At 41.3% G+C, this 17,134-nt stretch overlaps 2 protein-coding genes across 5 annotated transcripts in view; one reads left to right on the top strand and one right to left on the bottom strand.

The window, feature by feature from the left end:
* LOC308464205 (uncharacterized protein) overlaps positions 1 to 17,134 on the bottom strand; it is a gene marked incomplete at its 3' end in the record, with an annotated part of 365,536 nt that overhangs the window by 26,592 nt on the left and 321,810 nt on the right. The gene's annotated exons all lie outside the window — the stretch shown is intronic.
* PPP3CC (protein phosphatase 3 catalytic subunit gamma) overlaps positions 1 to 17,134 on the top strand; it is a 76,450-nt gene that overhangs the window by 47,984 nt on the left and 11,332 nt on the right. For all 4 annotated transcript variants that reach the window (XM_080982472.1, XM_080982470.1, XM_080982471.1 and 1 more), the window contains exons 4-10: positions 5,173 to 5,284; positions 8,296 to 8,441; positions 9,917 to 10,056; positions 11,379 to 11,456; positions 11,553 to 11,647; positions 14,262 to 14,387; positions 15,963 to 16,040. In XM_080982472.1, coding sequence (XP_080838598.1) covers positions 5,173 to 5,284; positions 8,296 to 8,441; positions 9,917 to 10,056; positions 11,379 to 11,456; positions 11,553 to 11,647; positions 14,262 to 14,387; positions 15,963 to 16,040 — 775 coding nt within the window. The remainder of the gene's footprint in view (positions 1 to 5,172; positions 5,285 to 8,295; positions 8,442 to 9,916; positions 10,057 to 11,378; positions 11,457 to 11,552; positions 11,648 to 14,261; positions 14,388 to 15,962; positions 16,041 to 17,134) is intronic.

The following is a 17,134-nucleotide window of genomic DNA, read 5'->3' as shown; positions in this document are numbered from 1 at the left end:
CAAGTGATATCTGTGGCTTTCCATCAATATGACTCCTCCTGGACAGAAATAGTATAGCCACTTCTACCCCTTGCAGTGATCAGTGTCCAGTGGTGCCATCAGCAGAGGGGAGTGGGCAGAGGCCACCTGGTTGGAGCCAGCCAACCTCTGAGGGAGGCGGAAAGAGAAGGGGAAGCATAGAAAGTGGGGAAATAAAATAGGAGGGAGGGGAGGACAAAGGGGTAGTTGAACCTAGAGCAGAACATCTCACAAGCACCTCACAGGAAGGAAACCAAAACCAAACCGAAATAAATAAATAAATAAATGAAGAGGAGGAGGAGGAGGAAGCCAGAGAGGGAGGGAGGCAAGCAGCAAAGTGGAGCAAGGCGAGGGTGTGTGGAAACCTGGATAGGAGTGGCGACAGCAGGTCAAGGCTCTCGCAGTGTCCACTGCGCTCTGGCTCAAAAAAGCACTGTGCACTCATTTCTACTTTTTTGCAGAGCAGGAGGACATGATGCCCCTAAATCGCTGCATCAATGGAATCCTGCGTTTTAATTTGTCTTCTGTGAGTAGCTGCCAAGGTTACTACTCTAAAGTGAGATCATCAAAGCTTCAAAATTAAACAGGAAATCGGGTCTGTAAACACGGTTGCCCTTTTCCCATTCAAAACATGGCCAAAGAAGGGCCTCTCCACTATTTTGGAGGAAGTGTAAGATACTTTTCCCCTTTCCTGTTTCTGCCTGTGTTTTGTCCTCGAAGGCCCTGGAACCCTAGCTTTCAGAATTCATCTTCTCCATTAATCTGTCTAAAACAGAGCAGCCCCGTGATGTGCATAACCTCCAACAGGGACATCCTATTCAATTATTATTATTATTTCATTATTTATACACCACCCATCTGACTGGGTTGCCCCAACCACTCTGGGTGGCTTCCAACATATATAAAAACACAATAAAACATTAAACATTAAAAATTTTCGCTGCCTTCAGATATCTTCTAAAGGATGTGTAGTTACTTATCTCCTTAGCTCAGGAATCGCATAACTCCATACCCTCCAACATTTCTCCAATGAAAATTGGAATGTCCTAACGAAAAGCAGGATATCCTGGGTTCAAATCAGAAACCAGGATGGTTTCTGTAAATCTGGGACTGTCCCTGGAAAATAGGGACCAATGGAGGGTCTGAATGTAGACTGTAGTCCATACAGAGAGAACGCCATCTCTGATTATAAGAGGAGCAAAGTGGCCATTCCTGCTTCCAGTCCTTTAATGAAGCTGCATGCCCTTCCTTTCTTTCTTTCTTTAGAGGGTCTGTTAAACTTGATAATCAGAACCCACCTATCTTTCGTTTACCATTACCCAAAAGTTGCCTGTACTCTTTATCTGCATTGGTGTCTGCATTCTAAGAGTTATGACAGAGAAGAAAAATCTGTGGGTCATTGTTTGCAGCTATGTTTGATTCTAAAGAGATGTTGCTCAAGAATTCCAGCAGCTTTTGTCCATTCCTCTACAAAATTGGGTTTTTACACCTTTACTTCCTAGATGTATAATAGAAGTGAACTTTTAAAGGAAGAAGTTTTTGGTTATAAAATTAAGGAAAAAGAAAAGGAGACATCAGCTTTAAATCTGGTAACCTGAATAGTCCCTGTTTGGGAATGGCAGTATCTAGTATCAATTCCATGCCACAAATCTTTAGAAAATCTGGATAAAGGATTTTTTTGCAGATCAGTAAGAACTGAATGTCACCCGCCTGTGAATGTCATTAAATCACTCTAGTTTTTCATCCCAGTCTCCTACCACAGATTGTCAAATTCTCCTTATTCCATGTTTTCCCTATCCTTTCCACCAACACATTTTCAGAGACTTGAGAAATCCTTTCAGAACAGAAACATCCCATGAGCTTACTGATGTCACTGGAGACTTTGTTTTCAGATTAGAAGAATTTGTTTTTCGTATTTTGCTTATTTCCATAGAATCCAAGAATTGCAGAATTGGAAGAGATCCCAGGGGTCATCTAGTCCAATCCCCTACAGGAATTTTCTTACTCCCATTCTGTTAGTTTTGAATCAGTCAATGCAACAGAGGTGAAATTTAGTGGAAGGTAATACTCAAAACTATTTTTAAGATATTAACAGATTCTTACTTGATCATGAGCTTAATGCTCACTGACATGATCAATTTGCATATAGGTTGTACCACTTCAGATTGAAAATGGGGGCAGACTTGGCTGAATGCTTCTCCTGCCCAGAAAAAGAAAACGCATTCAAAGCTAGACTAGAACTTTTCTCCCTAGCCTGCTGATTTTCTTTGTGGTTGAATTTGTGTATGCATGTGCACATGCCTGTACATGTGTGTAGCAGTATTCAGTCATGCTAGTCCCCACCTGCAATCTAAAGTGTTACAGTCCAGACCCAGGTCCCTTAGTGAGACTTTTATACCATTCTCATTTGAAAGATCAGAGAAGCCCTGGCCTTGTGAGTCGTTCTCTGTCCATTCCATGGTGTTCTTTGTCTTTCAGTCCGTACGTGACCTGAGAGCACTGCAAGTAGAGGAGAAGTGGGGGAAAGTATGAGAACTCTCTGGGTTTAAGAAGGTGGGAGAATAAAAACTCCAGTGGCAAGCTTGTTAAAAGTCTATTTCACACTTGACTTTTTCAGATCCTTATTAATACTCATATCTTTATGTGTGCTGTATCTTTATATTGGAAATGGAACAAGTAAATGGAACAAGTAAAACAGACACTTAATCTGTATTATACTCTTTGCCTGGTATGTGTATTGGAATGTGTATTGTTCAGTTGAAACCTATGAATGAATCTGCCTTATACCAAGTTACCACTAGGGGTGAGCGCCTGGGTGGGTTGGAGAATGGAGGTGAAAGAAGTTAAGTTGCTCAAAAGTCACAGACGGTTGACCCTGTGAGAGAGAGGGGGGCAGTGGGCAGCCATAGATGAGAAATGGAGGAGGAGCTGTTGCTTGGACAAGCCGATGGTTCATTCCATGGAAAGTTCCATTTGTTTTTACCCAGATATTTATTGAAGTGGAAACTTTAATTGTTGTCCTCAGTGTACTTTAGCTTTGTTTGCTTTGTGATGGAGCTGTTAATTTTTTTGTTGTTTATTGGACCTGTCTTTATGATGATGTAATGTTTGTATATATTTTTTCTGTACATCTTTTATTATTCAATCCCCACTCTGGGATTGAAAATGCTCAATTAAGGGCAGGTTATAAATACTTTTAAAAAACCAGTTAGACTGTTGGTTCAACCAGTTCAGTATCGTTGACACTGATTGGCAGCCACTTACTAGGGCTCCAGGCAGGGGATACTCCCAACTCCTCCTGGAGATGCTGTGGATTTAGCCTGAAATTTTGTGCATGCATGGCGGAAATGACTGGCAGAATCCGAGACCAGGGAAAAGAGTCGGTAGAAGAAGATTGGAAGAAATTTAAAGACTATTTACAGAAATATTGTAAAATTAATGAATGTTAGAATGATGTTGGAATGAAGCTAGGTGGTTTAAGCAGTAATGTTATAAAGGTGTAGGTAAAAAAGGACTGATAACAGATGAAAATTTAAAGTTATAGTATATTAAGTTAAAGAATCATGAGAAAACAAAGAGGGAAAGAAATTGCTGACTTAACTAATTGAATTGGAATACAAAAAAGGGAGATATGAGGAGGTCAGGGAAGCAAGGATATGAATGTAAGCTATGGAAAGATTGATCCATTTTCCTTTTTCTTTTTTTTTCTTTTTAAGTGTCTTTTACTCTTTTTCTGTATTTTGTATTTTGTATTTTTACTTTTTGTTTTTGTGTAATTCTTGTATTCTTTGAAATTTTAATAAATATCATTTAAAAAAAAAAAGAAATTTTGTGCATACAAAACAGGTGTTCTGCCACTGTTCTACAACCATTCCCCATGAATGAAAGATCTCTGGTTCTCTTAGTTTCCTCCTGGTGCTGAGGAAGGGGCTTATGGGGGTAGGGGCACATCTCCTGGAAATAAATCAAGAGTCTGCTTCTGCTTTGTTATGTTACCAACCTGTACAAAAGGATGCATTTCTTATCCCTTCATGTGAGAACATGGCATGACTAATCTTATCCAGCACAAATTTTTTAAAGTGAGGGAAAGTCAGAACAGTACAGAACTTGAAAAATGTTTGAAAACATTCAGGTAGCTTCTACTGGAGGCTTTTATTTTTTTTAGAGGTGGCCATCTCTGTGTTTGCATGGCTACTTTCCTGATTTCTAGTTTCACCTATTGTGCCTTGTTGATCCTGTTTGCCATACTACCACTATTCTTTTTTGCTAAAATGTTATAAGTTCTTCAGAATAGCCCAGCTGAAATTAACAGTGCCAAATTGAGAAGGTTGCTGCAAATTAAGCAAACTTGCAGGATTTAAGTGATAGTGAGCATTCTTTGTTTGTTTTTAAAAGTATGTGTTGGATGTCCTCCCTGAAGCACGGATGCCACAAGTTAGCAGAGGCAGCAGCAAGAGTTTGTGGCCTACCTGGGGAGGAGGATCGCTGGACTTGGCTTTGGCATAGTTAGATGTACAGTCCTGCTTGCCATTCCAGTGCTGCACTGGTGCCAACTTGGTGGCTCAGTGAATTAGGAGGACAGGCCACCCCAGGATATTGGAGGTGGGGGCAAATCTGCATGGGCTGGAGCTAGAGGCAAAGCTGACTTAGGAGGACACTGTTATAGCTTAGTTGGCAGAACATTAGACTCTGAATCTCAGGGTCAGGGTTTCAAGCCTCACACTGGGCAAAATATTTGTGCATTGCAGGAGGTTGGGCTAGATGACCCTCGTGGTCCTTTCCAACTCTACAGTACTGTGATTTTATGATCTCATGTTGGCACACTTGCCAAAAAAGTTGGCCGTGCAGTTGGATATTGAAGGTCCTTGTTTCAGTCCCTGGCGTCTCCAGTTAGAAGGATGAGGTAGCCAGTGATATGAAGGACCTATCTCTGAGACAAAGGTAAGTCTACCTGGCTAGATGGACAAAATGTCTGACCAGTATAAGGCAGCTTTCTATGTTTCCACTGTGAGCTCTTTGCAGCAGGACCTTGTGGAATCGAGCTTTCTTCCTTTCTGGAAATCCAGCTCCTTGGGCTTATTTCCAGAAAGTTCCAAAGTGCAATTCTCTGCAAATGAATTTTCTAATATGCTGCCTTCAATCACTCTCTTGTAGTGTGTGCTGTATTTATGGAGTTTAAAGATAAACCACCCCAAAACACTTTTCCTGCTCCGAGGGAACCACGAGTGCAGGCACCTCACAGAATACTTCACCTTTAAACAAGAATGTAAGTATGGGATGACTGGGGTAGGCTGTGCATCTGGTTAGGAAAAGCTATGGATGTTGGTGTGAAAGCATCCCGTATGTCCTTGCCCTCCTCTCCTTCAATATGCATGGAAGGGGAGTTTTAAATTCCACAGAGCAGAGAGGCTGTGAGCACTGTTCCTATGGCACTGTCTCCCCAGCAGTCTGACTCCATGCAAGTTGTCCCTCCCACTCCCATCAATTTAGGGATCCAACATGCTGTAATTATAGCCAAGAGCTTTCAGTTCCAAATTGTGCAGCTGGAATCAGAGTTGGATGGAAATTGAGGGCTTTCCCTTTTTAACACAGATTGAGTGAAACCCAATCACCTCATGTAAGTGTGTGTGAAGTTAAATGGGCAGACCTTTGTTAGTTTTTTATAGACTGAATGGTGATGGTGCAAAGGGGAGACTGGTCACTTTGCTTCTCAGTTTCAGAATGTCAGTGCTAAAAATTAGTTTTTCTCCCTTCATTACAGTTCCTCTTCTCATTAAATATGTTGTGCTGGTTCTCTGACTGTCCGTATCAACTTCAAAGTCTGAGACTCTACATTTAAGGCCCTCATCCACCCACAACAGTATATCCTTTTTCTCTGTCATCCATTACTTGCCTTGTACCTCCTTATCACATTTGCCCTTTCTGCCTTGGAATACAAGTTCCCCTGTTTGAACTTCCCTTCTCCTTTTGGCTCCAGGCTTCCATCAGCTCCTGTAAAAGGAAATAGGAAGGGGCAACTGGCAGACAGATCAACAGCTGTTGTGTAGAACTTCTTGTTCATATTTCTTGTACTTGCTTTGTTCTCCCTTCTCTCTCCTAATACCATGCCACATCTGAGGTGCATGTTTGCTTTTAGCTTTTACCCAGTCCATGTACAGTTTGCCTTATTCCAGGAAAAGCTGGAAGTACAGTGGCCATATGTGCAAGAGAGCCTCATGTTTTGGAAGTAATTGTAAAGATAGTCCATATTCTTATTTTAATCCTTCAGAAGCTTAATTTTCAAGAAGTAGTGGATTTTCTAAAAGGATGATGCCATAACCAAAAGATACAAGCCCGGGTATCTGGATTTGTATTGTCAATCATCATTATGCTTCTAGAGTATATACAAACTTTAATATATACATTATGCTGATTAGCCAGGTACTTTATGGGAAGAAATCTTTCTTTGTTTTGAAAGCTGCCCTTGGCTTTAGTTGCCTTTCTGGGTCTTATAGTCTACAGAAGAGAGTAAACAACACTTTTAACACTATTTATGATACCAATATATATTTCAAACAGTGAAAATCCAGACAAAAAAGTTGTTGAGCTTTTTTGGCAAATTCGCAAAAAAAGAGAGAAGCTTTTGAGCTATCTTCAATCTCAAAAAACGGCACTGCCAACGTGGGTTGCCATACGTCTGGATTTTCCCGGACATTTTTGTGATTTCCACATGGACACTGCTTTTGACTGCAGTATTCCAGATGTGTTCAGGAATTTCCAGACGTATGGCAACCCTACCAATATATTGATTTGTCTTATAAGAGCTGTAAGTTGAATAACTGATGTCTGGACTGACTTTAGTAAGTCACTTGGGAAGCCTCTTTGTCTAAATGTTTTAAATAAATTTGCAGTCTTTGCAAGGGCTGCTTTTCATGACAAATTTTAAAGATACTGTCAGGGAACTGCCATCAGTGCCGGAGGGAGAGAGCAAAAGCCAGAGGGATTCCAGAGAGCGTCCAGGGATCGGGAGGAGCAGCCCATCTTCTGGGGAAGAGAATCAGTGTAGCACCAGTGGGGAAGGGGGGCAGATGGGGGAAGTGGCGAGGCAGTCCCAACACTCCTTGCCTGGGACCAGCGGGGAGAGTAGAGGTCCTCCGCTGCCCACGCCCTCCTTGCGCAGAAGGCTTTCGCGCAGAGAGAGTAGGAGGAGACTAGGCGTCAAAGAGCTTCTTTGCTGGAAGAAGTTTAAGAAACGCCCACTGACGGATTCTGCCAGCGATTGAGTCAGCCACGGGTGAGTGGCTGTCCGGACAGAAAAGGTTCACTTAGGCAACCCAGCCAGGTGTTTGCACCCAGCCGGGGAGATAAGCACCGGCTTACGCACGAGCAACCCCTAGAACCATTACAGATACTAATTCACCTAATCAGTTGTATAAAGATAATATAAGATGTATAATACATATCTAACTTAGAGCAGGCCTAGAAAACCCTAACTACTTCCAGAGTCTTGCCATGTATAGTTGCTTTCTGCAGGAAAGCCTTGCTCAGGACAGTGGTTTTGAAATTGTTTCTTGGAAGCTCATCAGATGCTCCTCAGTGGGAATCAGTCCAGGTAAGCAAGTTTTCCTGGAAGATGGCTTGTCCCATCTTCTCCTGCAATGTGCAGAAGCAGGACTAGAGAGCATAGGAGCTAACACTTAGGGGTCAAGATCCCTTTGCCCACCCAGTAAAATGTTTGAGGGGGCCAGGCACCCCCCCCCCAAGTTGATGGGCATTGCCATTCAAATGGTGGGTGTGTGCTGTATCATTGATTGATTGATTGATTGATTGATTGATTATGTGGGGCTTACCTGCCCCCCAAATATTCTATTCAAGTTGGTACCTGTGCTAGAGAGTACGTTCTGTTGTTCACTCCCAGTTCGGAGTCCGGAATTTCCAGGACATACAGTTTTCTGTCTAGATATTCACTGTTTGAAATATAGCAACTCTATGGTGAAGCCTGGCATAGATGGCTACAATTCTGTGTGAACTACACGTACACCATAGAACATGTCCAAGAATCCTCTGCAATGGACAAGGAGTCTACAGGCGATGTACTGCAGTTCCTTGGCAGACATGTTGGTGTGGAAAGTCTCTGAAGCAGGAAAGGAGGAAAAGTCCTGGCTTAGAGAGAGGAAGAGGCAAGGCAGTTGTATTTCTCAAGTCCAGATGACTGGCAGTTTTCTGGGAGCCTTTTTATTTTTTATCTTTTGTAGTTTGCACAAGTCGTTGCAGTTCTCTTGCTTCTATTTCCTGCAGGTCGAATCAAGTACTCTGAGCGGGTATATGACGCCTGCATGGATACATTTGACTGTCTTCCTCTTGCTGCCCTTCTGAACCAGCAGTTTCTGTGCGTGCACGGAGGGCTGTCTCCTGAAATCACATGTCTAGATGATATTAGGAAAGTAAGTGGTGCCTCTTTCTTTGCCCTCCACACCTCCCCTCCATAAAACAACACAGGTATCGTCGTTCCGGTTAGGGTCTTCTTGTAGGCTTACCTGTCCCCATTCTGACAAGGTTCCACTCCAGGGTATGTTTCCCCACCACCTTTTCTTTTAAGGCATTCGCCCTCCTTCCTGGTAAGCTGAGGCTTACTCTCTGGTTCTTTTTCCTCCATGCACCCTTTTTCGTGCCCTGGTGAGATATATGCAGTTCTGTTATTTTCTGGTGTCTGCCTTATGTCCCGTCCCCGTCCCCCCTTCTATGTATAAAGCAAAGAAGGGTGTTACATAACGGGGAGATTCCTGAAAGTAGCAGAAGGAGACTTGCAGGGACTCGGGAAAGCAAAGTGCCAAGCCCTGAATCGCTCCACAGGGGTGGAGAAACAGTCAGGGAGGTGGTTTAATTTTCAGGACGAATTAAATAAAATTGCGGTCTTCGTAGAATTATAGAATTGGAAGAGACCCCGAGAGTCATTTAGTCCAACACTCTATTGTAGCCAGAATCTGAACTAAAGCATACACACTAATTCAATGTACTGATTTTGGGGGGGTGGGGGTGGGAAATAATCACAATAAACACGAACAAACTTTAACAGTCACGGCCTTCCCGCCCTTGTTATGCCCAAACCCCACTTCTTTGACAGTGTCTATGAGCATGACTTTCTCAGATGCTTGTGCATTTTAATTTATGCATTATATATGTCGCCTTTTATTAGCATGGTCAAGGCCAGAGGAGTGGGGGGGGGGCAGACCGCCCAGGGTGTCATCGCTGAGGGGGGTGACATTCGGCATGACACACGCCATGACTCCCAAGCCTACCCCGAGCCATTGGTGGTGGTGGTGGTGGTTTGACAAAAAAAAAATTGCACTTGGTACCACCTGACCTTGCTAGGCCTCTGAGGGTTGAACTTCTTTGTGTATGCTGGTTTATGAACATCATAAAGATTTAGATTGGATTGGAACTTCTTTGTTCTCCTTCAAAGACAAATTAAGCAGTTGGAAAAATGTGTGTTGCCTTTAATCCAGGGTTTCTCAAACTTGAGTCTCCAGCTGTTTTTGGACTACAACTCCCATCATCCCTAGCTAGCAGAACCAGTGGCCAGGGATGGTGGGAGTTGTAGTCTGGAAGCAGATGGCGGCCCAAGTTTGAGAAACACTGCTGATCCTTACAGAGATTGAATGATTAAAATTTTCTTATATCTTGAGGGGGGAAGTGGATTCCCTATTCGTAAGTCTTCCACACTTAGAAATCAGCGCTCATATAGGCAATGTTTGTTTCCAAGATGTGACATCATAAACTATGTTTATCTAGCACAGATGAATTGAGGTTTTTTTCTCATGCACTGTATTTTGGCATGCTCTTAATAATGAGTTCCCTTAATTCTGTATGTTTATATCAATTATCTTTTTTTTGGCTTTTCTGTGTGTGTGCCTTTCAGTTAGACAGGTTTAAGGAGCCTCCAGCCTTTGGTCCAATGTGTGACCTGCTGTGGTCTGATCCATCAGAGGATTATGGCAATGAGAAGACACTGGAACATTTTACCCACAACACTGTTCGAGGTTGCTCCTATTTCTACAGGTAGGAAACATTTCAAACATAACCCTTGGTTAAGTGAAAAGGTAGTAGTGTGAAGTCCCAGTTGCTGTGCTCAAACCACTCTGTTCCAGGGCTTTGAGTGGGACTCTGTCCCACTTGTGATTGTTGCTGTCTTAAAAATACAACTTGTATTACTACTGAATTCCCTATGAGTTTTCCCTCTTGTAAAACCGAAAAGCCATTCGTTTGTGGCTTTCTGAGTTGTTTACAAGGTCAAAGATGTGCCTGAAGGATTTCAGAAATACTAGAACAAGTTTGTGTGGACTTATCAGAACTTTAAAACTTGCCAAGCAAGTTTTATTTAGCAAAGCAATATATCTTGAATCTGAATGTTATTTGCTTCACAAGTCCCTCTGAATGTTTATTTGGATGGCCTCAGGATCACCACAAATTCCCAGTTTCCATAAATGTTAGTTTGATTTCTAGGTGCTTAGCAGCCCTAACAATAGTCAAGTTTTGTTGTAGCCCTAATTTTTTCAATACAAACATCAACCGCAAAAGACACATACCCCCAAAACCATAATAACAATAATAACACAATTTGACAATTCAGATTTGAATACACTGATATACCTATGACTACCCCTTTTTAAACAATATTTTCCCACCTCTCTCTCCTTCCCCTACTTCCCACCACTATCTGCCTTATCGCTTAAATATTTGTTCCAGATTTCTTCATATTTATCCATTCTTATTTTGCGACGACATGCAATTTGTTCGTATGTCCATATTATCAATCCATGTGCTCAATGGAATCTTTTTGTGGCTCTTCCATTTCATCAAAACAAGTTTTTTTGCTTCTAATATAGTACAGTACATCCATTTTTTTTGACCCCTTGAAATCTCCCATGTTTCTGGAATATAATTTAGAATTAAATTCAGTTCCCCTAAATAACAATTTATTTTTATTACTCTTGCTATAAATATCCTCGCCTCGCACCAAAATGATCTTATCGGGCAGTTAATCAGAATATGTACTAAGTTCGCATCTCCAGCATTAAATTTTATTTTTTTAAAAAAGTTTTGTTGTAGCCCTCACCCTCCCTCAGGCTGTGTAGAAAGTTGGAGTTGGACTGTGGAGATGTAGGTTCAAATCCCTGTTGAGCCACAATGGGGCAAGTCAACCTATCTTCAATTCTTTCAACCTAACCTATCTTTGCAAGGTGATTAGAATAATTTGGGGCAAAAGTGGAATATTCCTAACTTGTATATCCTCATCCCTCTTGGGAAAAAGACAGAAAACAAATGTGATGATGACTGCCTTCAGCATGTGTTAATATTGCTTTTTAAAACTTCTTTTTCAGTTACCCTGCAATTTGTGAATTTTTGCAAAATAATAATTTGTTATCTGTGATTCGAGCACATGAAGCCCAGGATGCTGGGTAAGTTCAGAGTCACTATTCTGGTGCTGTGTTCAACAGCTTTGTTGTCTTTATGTATTTTGCAAAAGCCTGCCTATCTTCTGCTCACTTTTCCAGGTACCGAATGTACAGAAAGAGCCAGACTACGGGCTTTCCATCCCTAATCACAATCTTTTCTGCACCAAATTATCTAGATGTCTATAACAACAAGGGTAAGATTTTGACTGTGCCCAGGATGCCAATGTGAGGTTATTATGAATTCTTTCCTGATGTCTTGATGTGTCCACTTTTAATAGAATCTCTAGCTCTTGCTTACCTTATCTTTTGCTTCTTAATACTTGGTTTCTTAAAATGGACGTGGTTTGTGCTTGGGCATTCTGCCAGAAATGTTGGGTCCCCACAGATTTGCAGGAACAATTCCATGTAAGTGGGGTACAGAAGATGTCTCATCTGAGAGGGATGGTTGGGATTTGGAGCAGCAGTGTCTGCATTCAAATCATTGCTCATTCAGAGGTTTACTGCGTGGCTCAACCTTACTTAGCTATCTTACTATCTTTTTTCCCCAAATAATCTTTATTAAGTTTCCATATACCATACCAATCAAATCATATTAATTATTCCAAATCATACCAATACAAATCATAAAATCCAAATCCAATTATTTTGCCAAATTATAAATTTTTGTGGGGGGTACCCATGCTTCGAGATCGGTAGGAGTCCAATCATCTTATATTTTCTGCTGCTTTGATGTTCACAGTCCCATCCTCTCATCTCCTTGTTGTTACCCTTTTTCTTCTCAGTCACCTCCGAGTTATCTCCACAAGTGAGTTGAAAGAAACAGTCTTGTTTATATTTCTGTGTGAACTTTGTAATGATCTCCCGTAATTCATCTCACATAGATCCAATAGTCCAAGAGTCCCATTCGAGCAGCCGTCACCATCTTATTCAGTTCCGATGAAATACAGTCTAAATGTCCGCTCGTTAATTTTCTCAGACCCGTTGTATCATAAATCAGTCTTTCCAGGAGGGTGATTTCCCTTTCGAATTTACGATCCAAACCTCACACCAAAACAGCGGCTCATCCTCCCTAAGACTACCAATCTTACAACGAGGTCTGCCTCTCAATGGTGGATCACTTTTGTAACTACGCCACAAAGAAAGCCTCTCTTCTTTCCAGATCTTTTCACGAAGTAACACCTTTTATATTTTTTTCTTTCCCACACAGTTTATTTTTCATCTCACTTGCAATTAGTTGTTGTGACGGTTCTTCTAAGGGGGAGGGTTGTTAGGTAATCATATTAAAAAAGAAGAAAGTTTTTCCCTCCTTTCCGTTCCGTTCAACATACCGAAATGTCTGTAGTTATTTGATGCTGTCTTCTGTTCCTTCCGTCCCATCATTCATCGTCTCAGTGGTAGAATTATTTAGCAGATAATACCCTCCTGACCTCGCACGAAGCATGTGCGTTTACTTCTCCATTTTTTTTTCCTTTTAAGCAACACAACCAGTTACGCTCTTGAAAGCGGCATCCGGGAGCTCCGAGCCCGCACGAGAGCTATCCGCCCAGTGCCCCCACCCCCTGCTTCTTTTGAACTCGAGGGTGATTTATGGGCAACCGCGGGCGAGGCAGCATCTTCCCACCCCCTGGGAAGACGAGGGAGACTGATTTTACTCCCCATAATCAGCCTCTAATTACCTCGTGTGAGCCAGGTAGATGATATTGTCGGCCATCTTCCAAGGCGCCCCCAGCGGCCCCCCTACTTAGCTATCTTACTATCAATGAGGAAACAATTCATGTAACCCTCAGCTCTTTGGAAGAAGAGTGGGTGTAAATGTGATAAATACAATCTTGGAAGGACTGAACCAGAATCAATTAAATGCAATTCCTCTGAAGCTTGTATGTTAGAAATAGTGTTTGTTCTAAAGTAGTTACTGACCTAGTTTGGATTTAACACTAACCCATAGTTTAGTGTAAAGTGCACGAGGCTGCTCCCCACTCCTCCAGTGGCCATGGGGAGGAGATAGGAAGCACCTGCTTCCATTTTCAGCTAACTGCGGTTTGTCATCCAATAACTGCAGTTAGTTTAACATACCGTGGCCCCCTAGAGTATAACCTCTATCAACCCTCAACACTGGCTGTGCTGTTCTACAGCATGTGGAAGCCCCAATCTGTCCAAGAAATGCAGACTTGTGGACCGTCGTCTGAATTGTGCTTGTTTCAGCAAACCATAGTAATAATTATTATTATTTTCCCCAGCCACTCTGGGCAGCTTACAACATATCAAAAAAACATAATAAAAACATCAAGATCAGACTAAACAGCTTGTCCTGCTTCAGATGAAATTACAAGCAAGCATTTGTTGACTACTGAAGGAAGTACTTCCAATCTATTGATCGCAGCTGTGCTGGAGGGGAAGCGACAGTGTATGAGTCTGAGGCCTTAAAGTCATGTGGCATTAAAGCATAGGCTAGTGTTAACTTAATAATAAAATAAATTTTATTTATATGATTTCTCCCCATCCTTCTTCAGAAGACTGCAGGATAGGTAACAACATTTAATACACATTCCAAAATTTAAAAACAACATATGAAATTCACTCTTAAAACTTTTATCAGAAGAAAAACAACACTTGTAACAGTAAATTTCACCTGATGTCTGATGGATATTTTGACATTCCTTACTGCCTCTCTCATAGAGGGTGTCTGATTTTCATAGGGATTTCTTTACACAGCTGTATAATTGCATTTCCTAAGTTGTATAACCCTGGAGGACAAAGATAAAATCAGCACTCTTGTAATTTCTCTTTCTCCTTCTTGTTTTCTTCTAGCTGCTGTGCTGAAATATGAAAACAATGTCATGAACATCAGGCAGTTCAACTGTTCTCCACACCCTTACTGGCTTCCAAACTTCATGGATGTTTTCACATGGTCTTTGCCTTTCGTAGGGGAAAAGGGTAAGAAGGAGATTGCCCAATAAAATTATTGATAAGCAAAGCAATTATCAAAGGAGCAGGAAAACAGATCCTCCTGATGCAATAGGATTGACTAGGCTGGATGTAGCCTTGAGCAGTCTGTTGCTGCCATAAAGGAGAGACATTTGTGGATTTTGCTAGCTTGCTCACTCCTGAAGCAAAGAATTTAGAAAATTCTGCAAAATTTGGCCTTCAGGCACTCAACCTTCTATTTTAAAAAAATATATATATATAATAAAAAATAAGCATGTTAGTGGCCATTATTGTGTCATAGGAAATTTTCAAAATATATTGTCTCAGGTTCAAAAATCAGGTACTTGTGTGTTTATAGCATTTATGTACTGTTTTCAACTTTAAAAATCCTTAAATCCCCATTCAGACATGAAGCTGACTAGGTAATCTTAGACCAGTTGTACTCTCTCAGGTTGCTGTGAGGATAGCCTTGGTGAAGAATTGACATTTTTATCCCCCCAAAAGTTTTTGATTTCAGTTTCCACTGAAAGGAGGCTGCATTTTAATATTTTAATGTTGTATTTTAATCTTGTTTTTTAAGTTGTATTTCAATCAATTGTTTTATATTGGGTGTTAGCTGCCCTGAGCCCAGTCTTGGCTGGGGAGGGCAGGGTATAAATAAAATTTATTATTATTATTATTAAAACGGAGGGCACATGGTATGTGCTGCATCAGACTCCTTGGAACAAAGATTGAACAAAAATGTAATAAATAGTTTATGGTGAATATTAAAATCAATAACAAAACAACAAAACAACTGCTTGGCTACCTTGGGAGGGAGGGATATAATAAATAAAATATTTGCAAATCAGTTTATAAAATGCAAATAATGGGAGATAAATCTGTGTAGATGTAGTTGTACATGCATAACCTTTGTTTCAGCTGAGAGGAGTAGAAGGATTAAGTAGCTGTTCTAACATTTGTTAGGTTTTATGTAACTGAAATTTAATTTCAGTTGAGTATTTTATATATGTGTGTCATGTGCTCCCCAGCCTGCATTTTTATACACGTAATATCATATTGGCATGGTTCACACCTAACACCAAACTGTATTGCTTTGTTTGCTGTGTAAGCAGTCCTGCTTGTACACTGTCTCTGGTTCTACTGTTCTCCAATAATGAATTGGGAATTGGGAGTTCTGATGGGGAAAATTGTTTGGGGACTTTAGGTTATAGATTGAAGGAGTTTAAGAAGCACCATAACCAGAGAAAATGGTGTTCAGGGATAAAACAGAACTTTTTAAGCGCAAGGCGTAGTTTGCTTTCGGCATCTGAACCAGCAAACAGTATATGTTTGCCCTCCAAGACAGCATTGCAAATAACAGTTTGAAGTTGGTTTCCAGTCCTACTTTGGCAGGCATTGAAACAGAGCGTGCTTGAGGAATAGGAAGAATACAAGCACAAGGTTTGTTCACGTAATAATCCATGATGTATCATCATATGTGAACAAGCCCATTCACATGCTGTGGCAGATATAGATACACACATAAACACGCGCGCACACAAAGTCTCTAATCTCTTGCCCATTTCTCATTATTTCCTGCAGTTACAGAGATGCTGGTTAACATCCTTAACATCTGCTCTGATGATGAGCTCATTTCAGATGGAGATGAAGCGTTGGACGGTAACGAAACCTTTTTACTTTTTCCGGGTGGGTTAGGTTTGGTTGCTTTCAAGCACTTTTGGAAGAAATGACATTCAAAGCTGGATGCGCTGCCTTGTTCTTAGCACCTTTTTGTTGCCATCTTTTTCATTCATAGTTTAAGCTCACTGTCTTTGGCTGTTTTACAGACAATTATTTCTCTAGCATAATAAGAGCCACTCTGCGCCCTCCCTCCTACCTCCCACTATGGCGGTTTCCTTGATCCAGCAGCAGTAACTTGGTATTTGTTCAGATGGAATGAAGGAGGAAAGGAGAGTTAGGAAGAGGAAGCCTGACCAGCGTGAGCAGCTGCCTTGTTCAGTTTTCATTTACATCTGCTGCTGCTCCTTACGCCCCAATACAAATGGATGGAGTTGTGAAATTGGCTTGTCCAGATATAATAATCAACTTCCAGTCCACTCAGTTTCACTTCTGAACGAAATTGCACATTTTTAACTGCATAAGTACATATGTAGATATGCACCCATCTTTTATAAGATTAAAAAAACCCCTCAGTTCCAGAAATATTCTGAGCCTGTGGGTGGCGGAGCAGCTGATCATCATGGCCACTCTTTCGTATGCATCTGTGACAGTTGCAACAAAATGTACACATGTATTTTTGCAAAACTACTGGTCATGCTTCTGGGGGCTTTTGGCTTTCCCAAGGTTCAGCCGGAAGCGCTCGAGGAACCCACATAACTAGTTAATGCCGCGAGAGGGGGCACAAAGACTGAACAGGCAATGGCATCTCTATGATGCCAACTCTCTGGAAGGCTACCCAACAGTGTGCAGTGTTAAACTAGTGACAACTAAGTATGCAGGAAAACTGAAGACTACTTTTCTGATATTATTACAATTATAGGAATTTTTGCTGTCTTCCTTTGCTGCTTAATTGTTTAAAAAATACTAGCATTTTGCACTGCTAGATCAGTTCTTTTGATCATTGGTCATTGGATTGGCCTTTCCATCTTTTTTGCAAATCTGCAGAAATAGATCCAACCTTTTTGGCCCTTGCTAGTAGTTTATAGAATTGTAGAGTTGTAAAGGACCACGAGGGCCGTCTAGTCCAACCCACT

Source organism: Podarcis pityusensis (genome assembly GCF_964106645.2).
Source record: "Podarcis pityusensis genome assembly, chromosome: 15".
In the NCBI taxonomy this organism is placed as follows: Eukaryota; Metazoa; Chordata; class Lepidosauria; order Squamata; family Lacertidae; genus Podarcis; species Podarcis pityusensis.
This window is presented reverse-complemented; position numbering and strand designations above follow the sequence as displayed.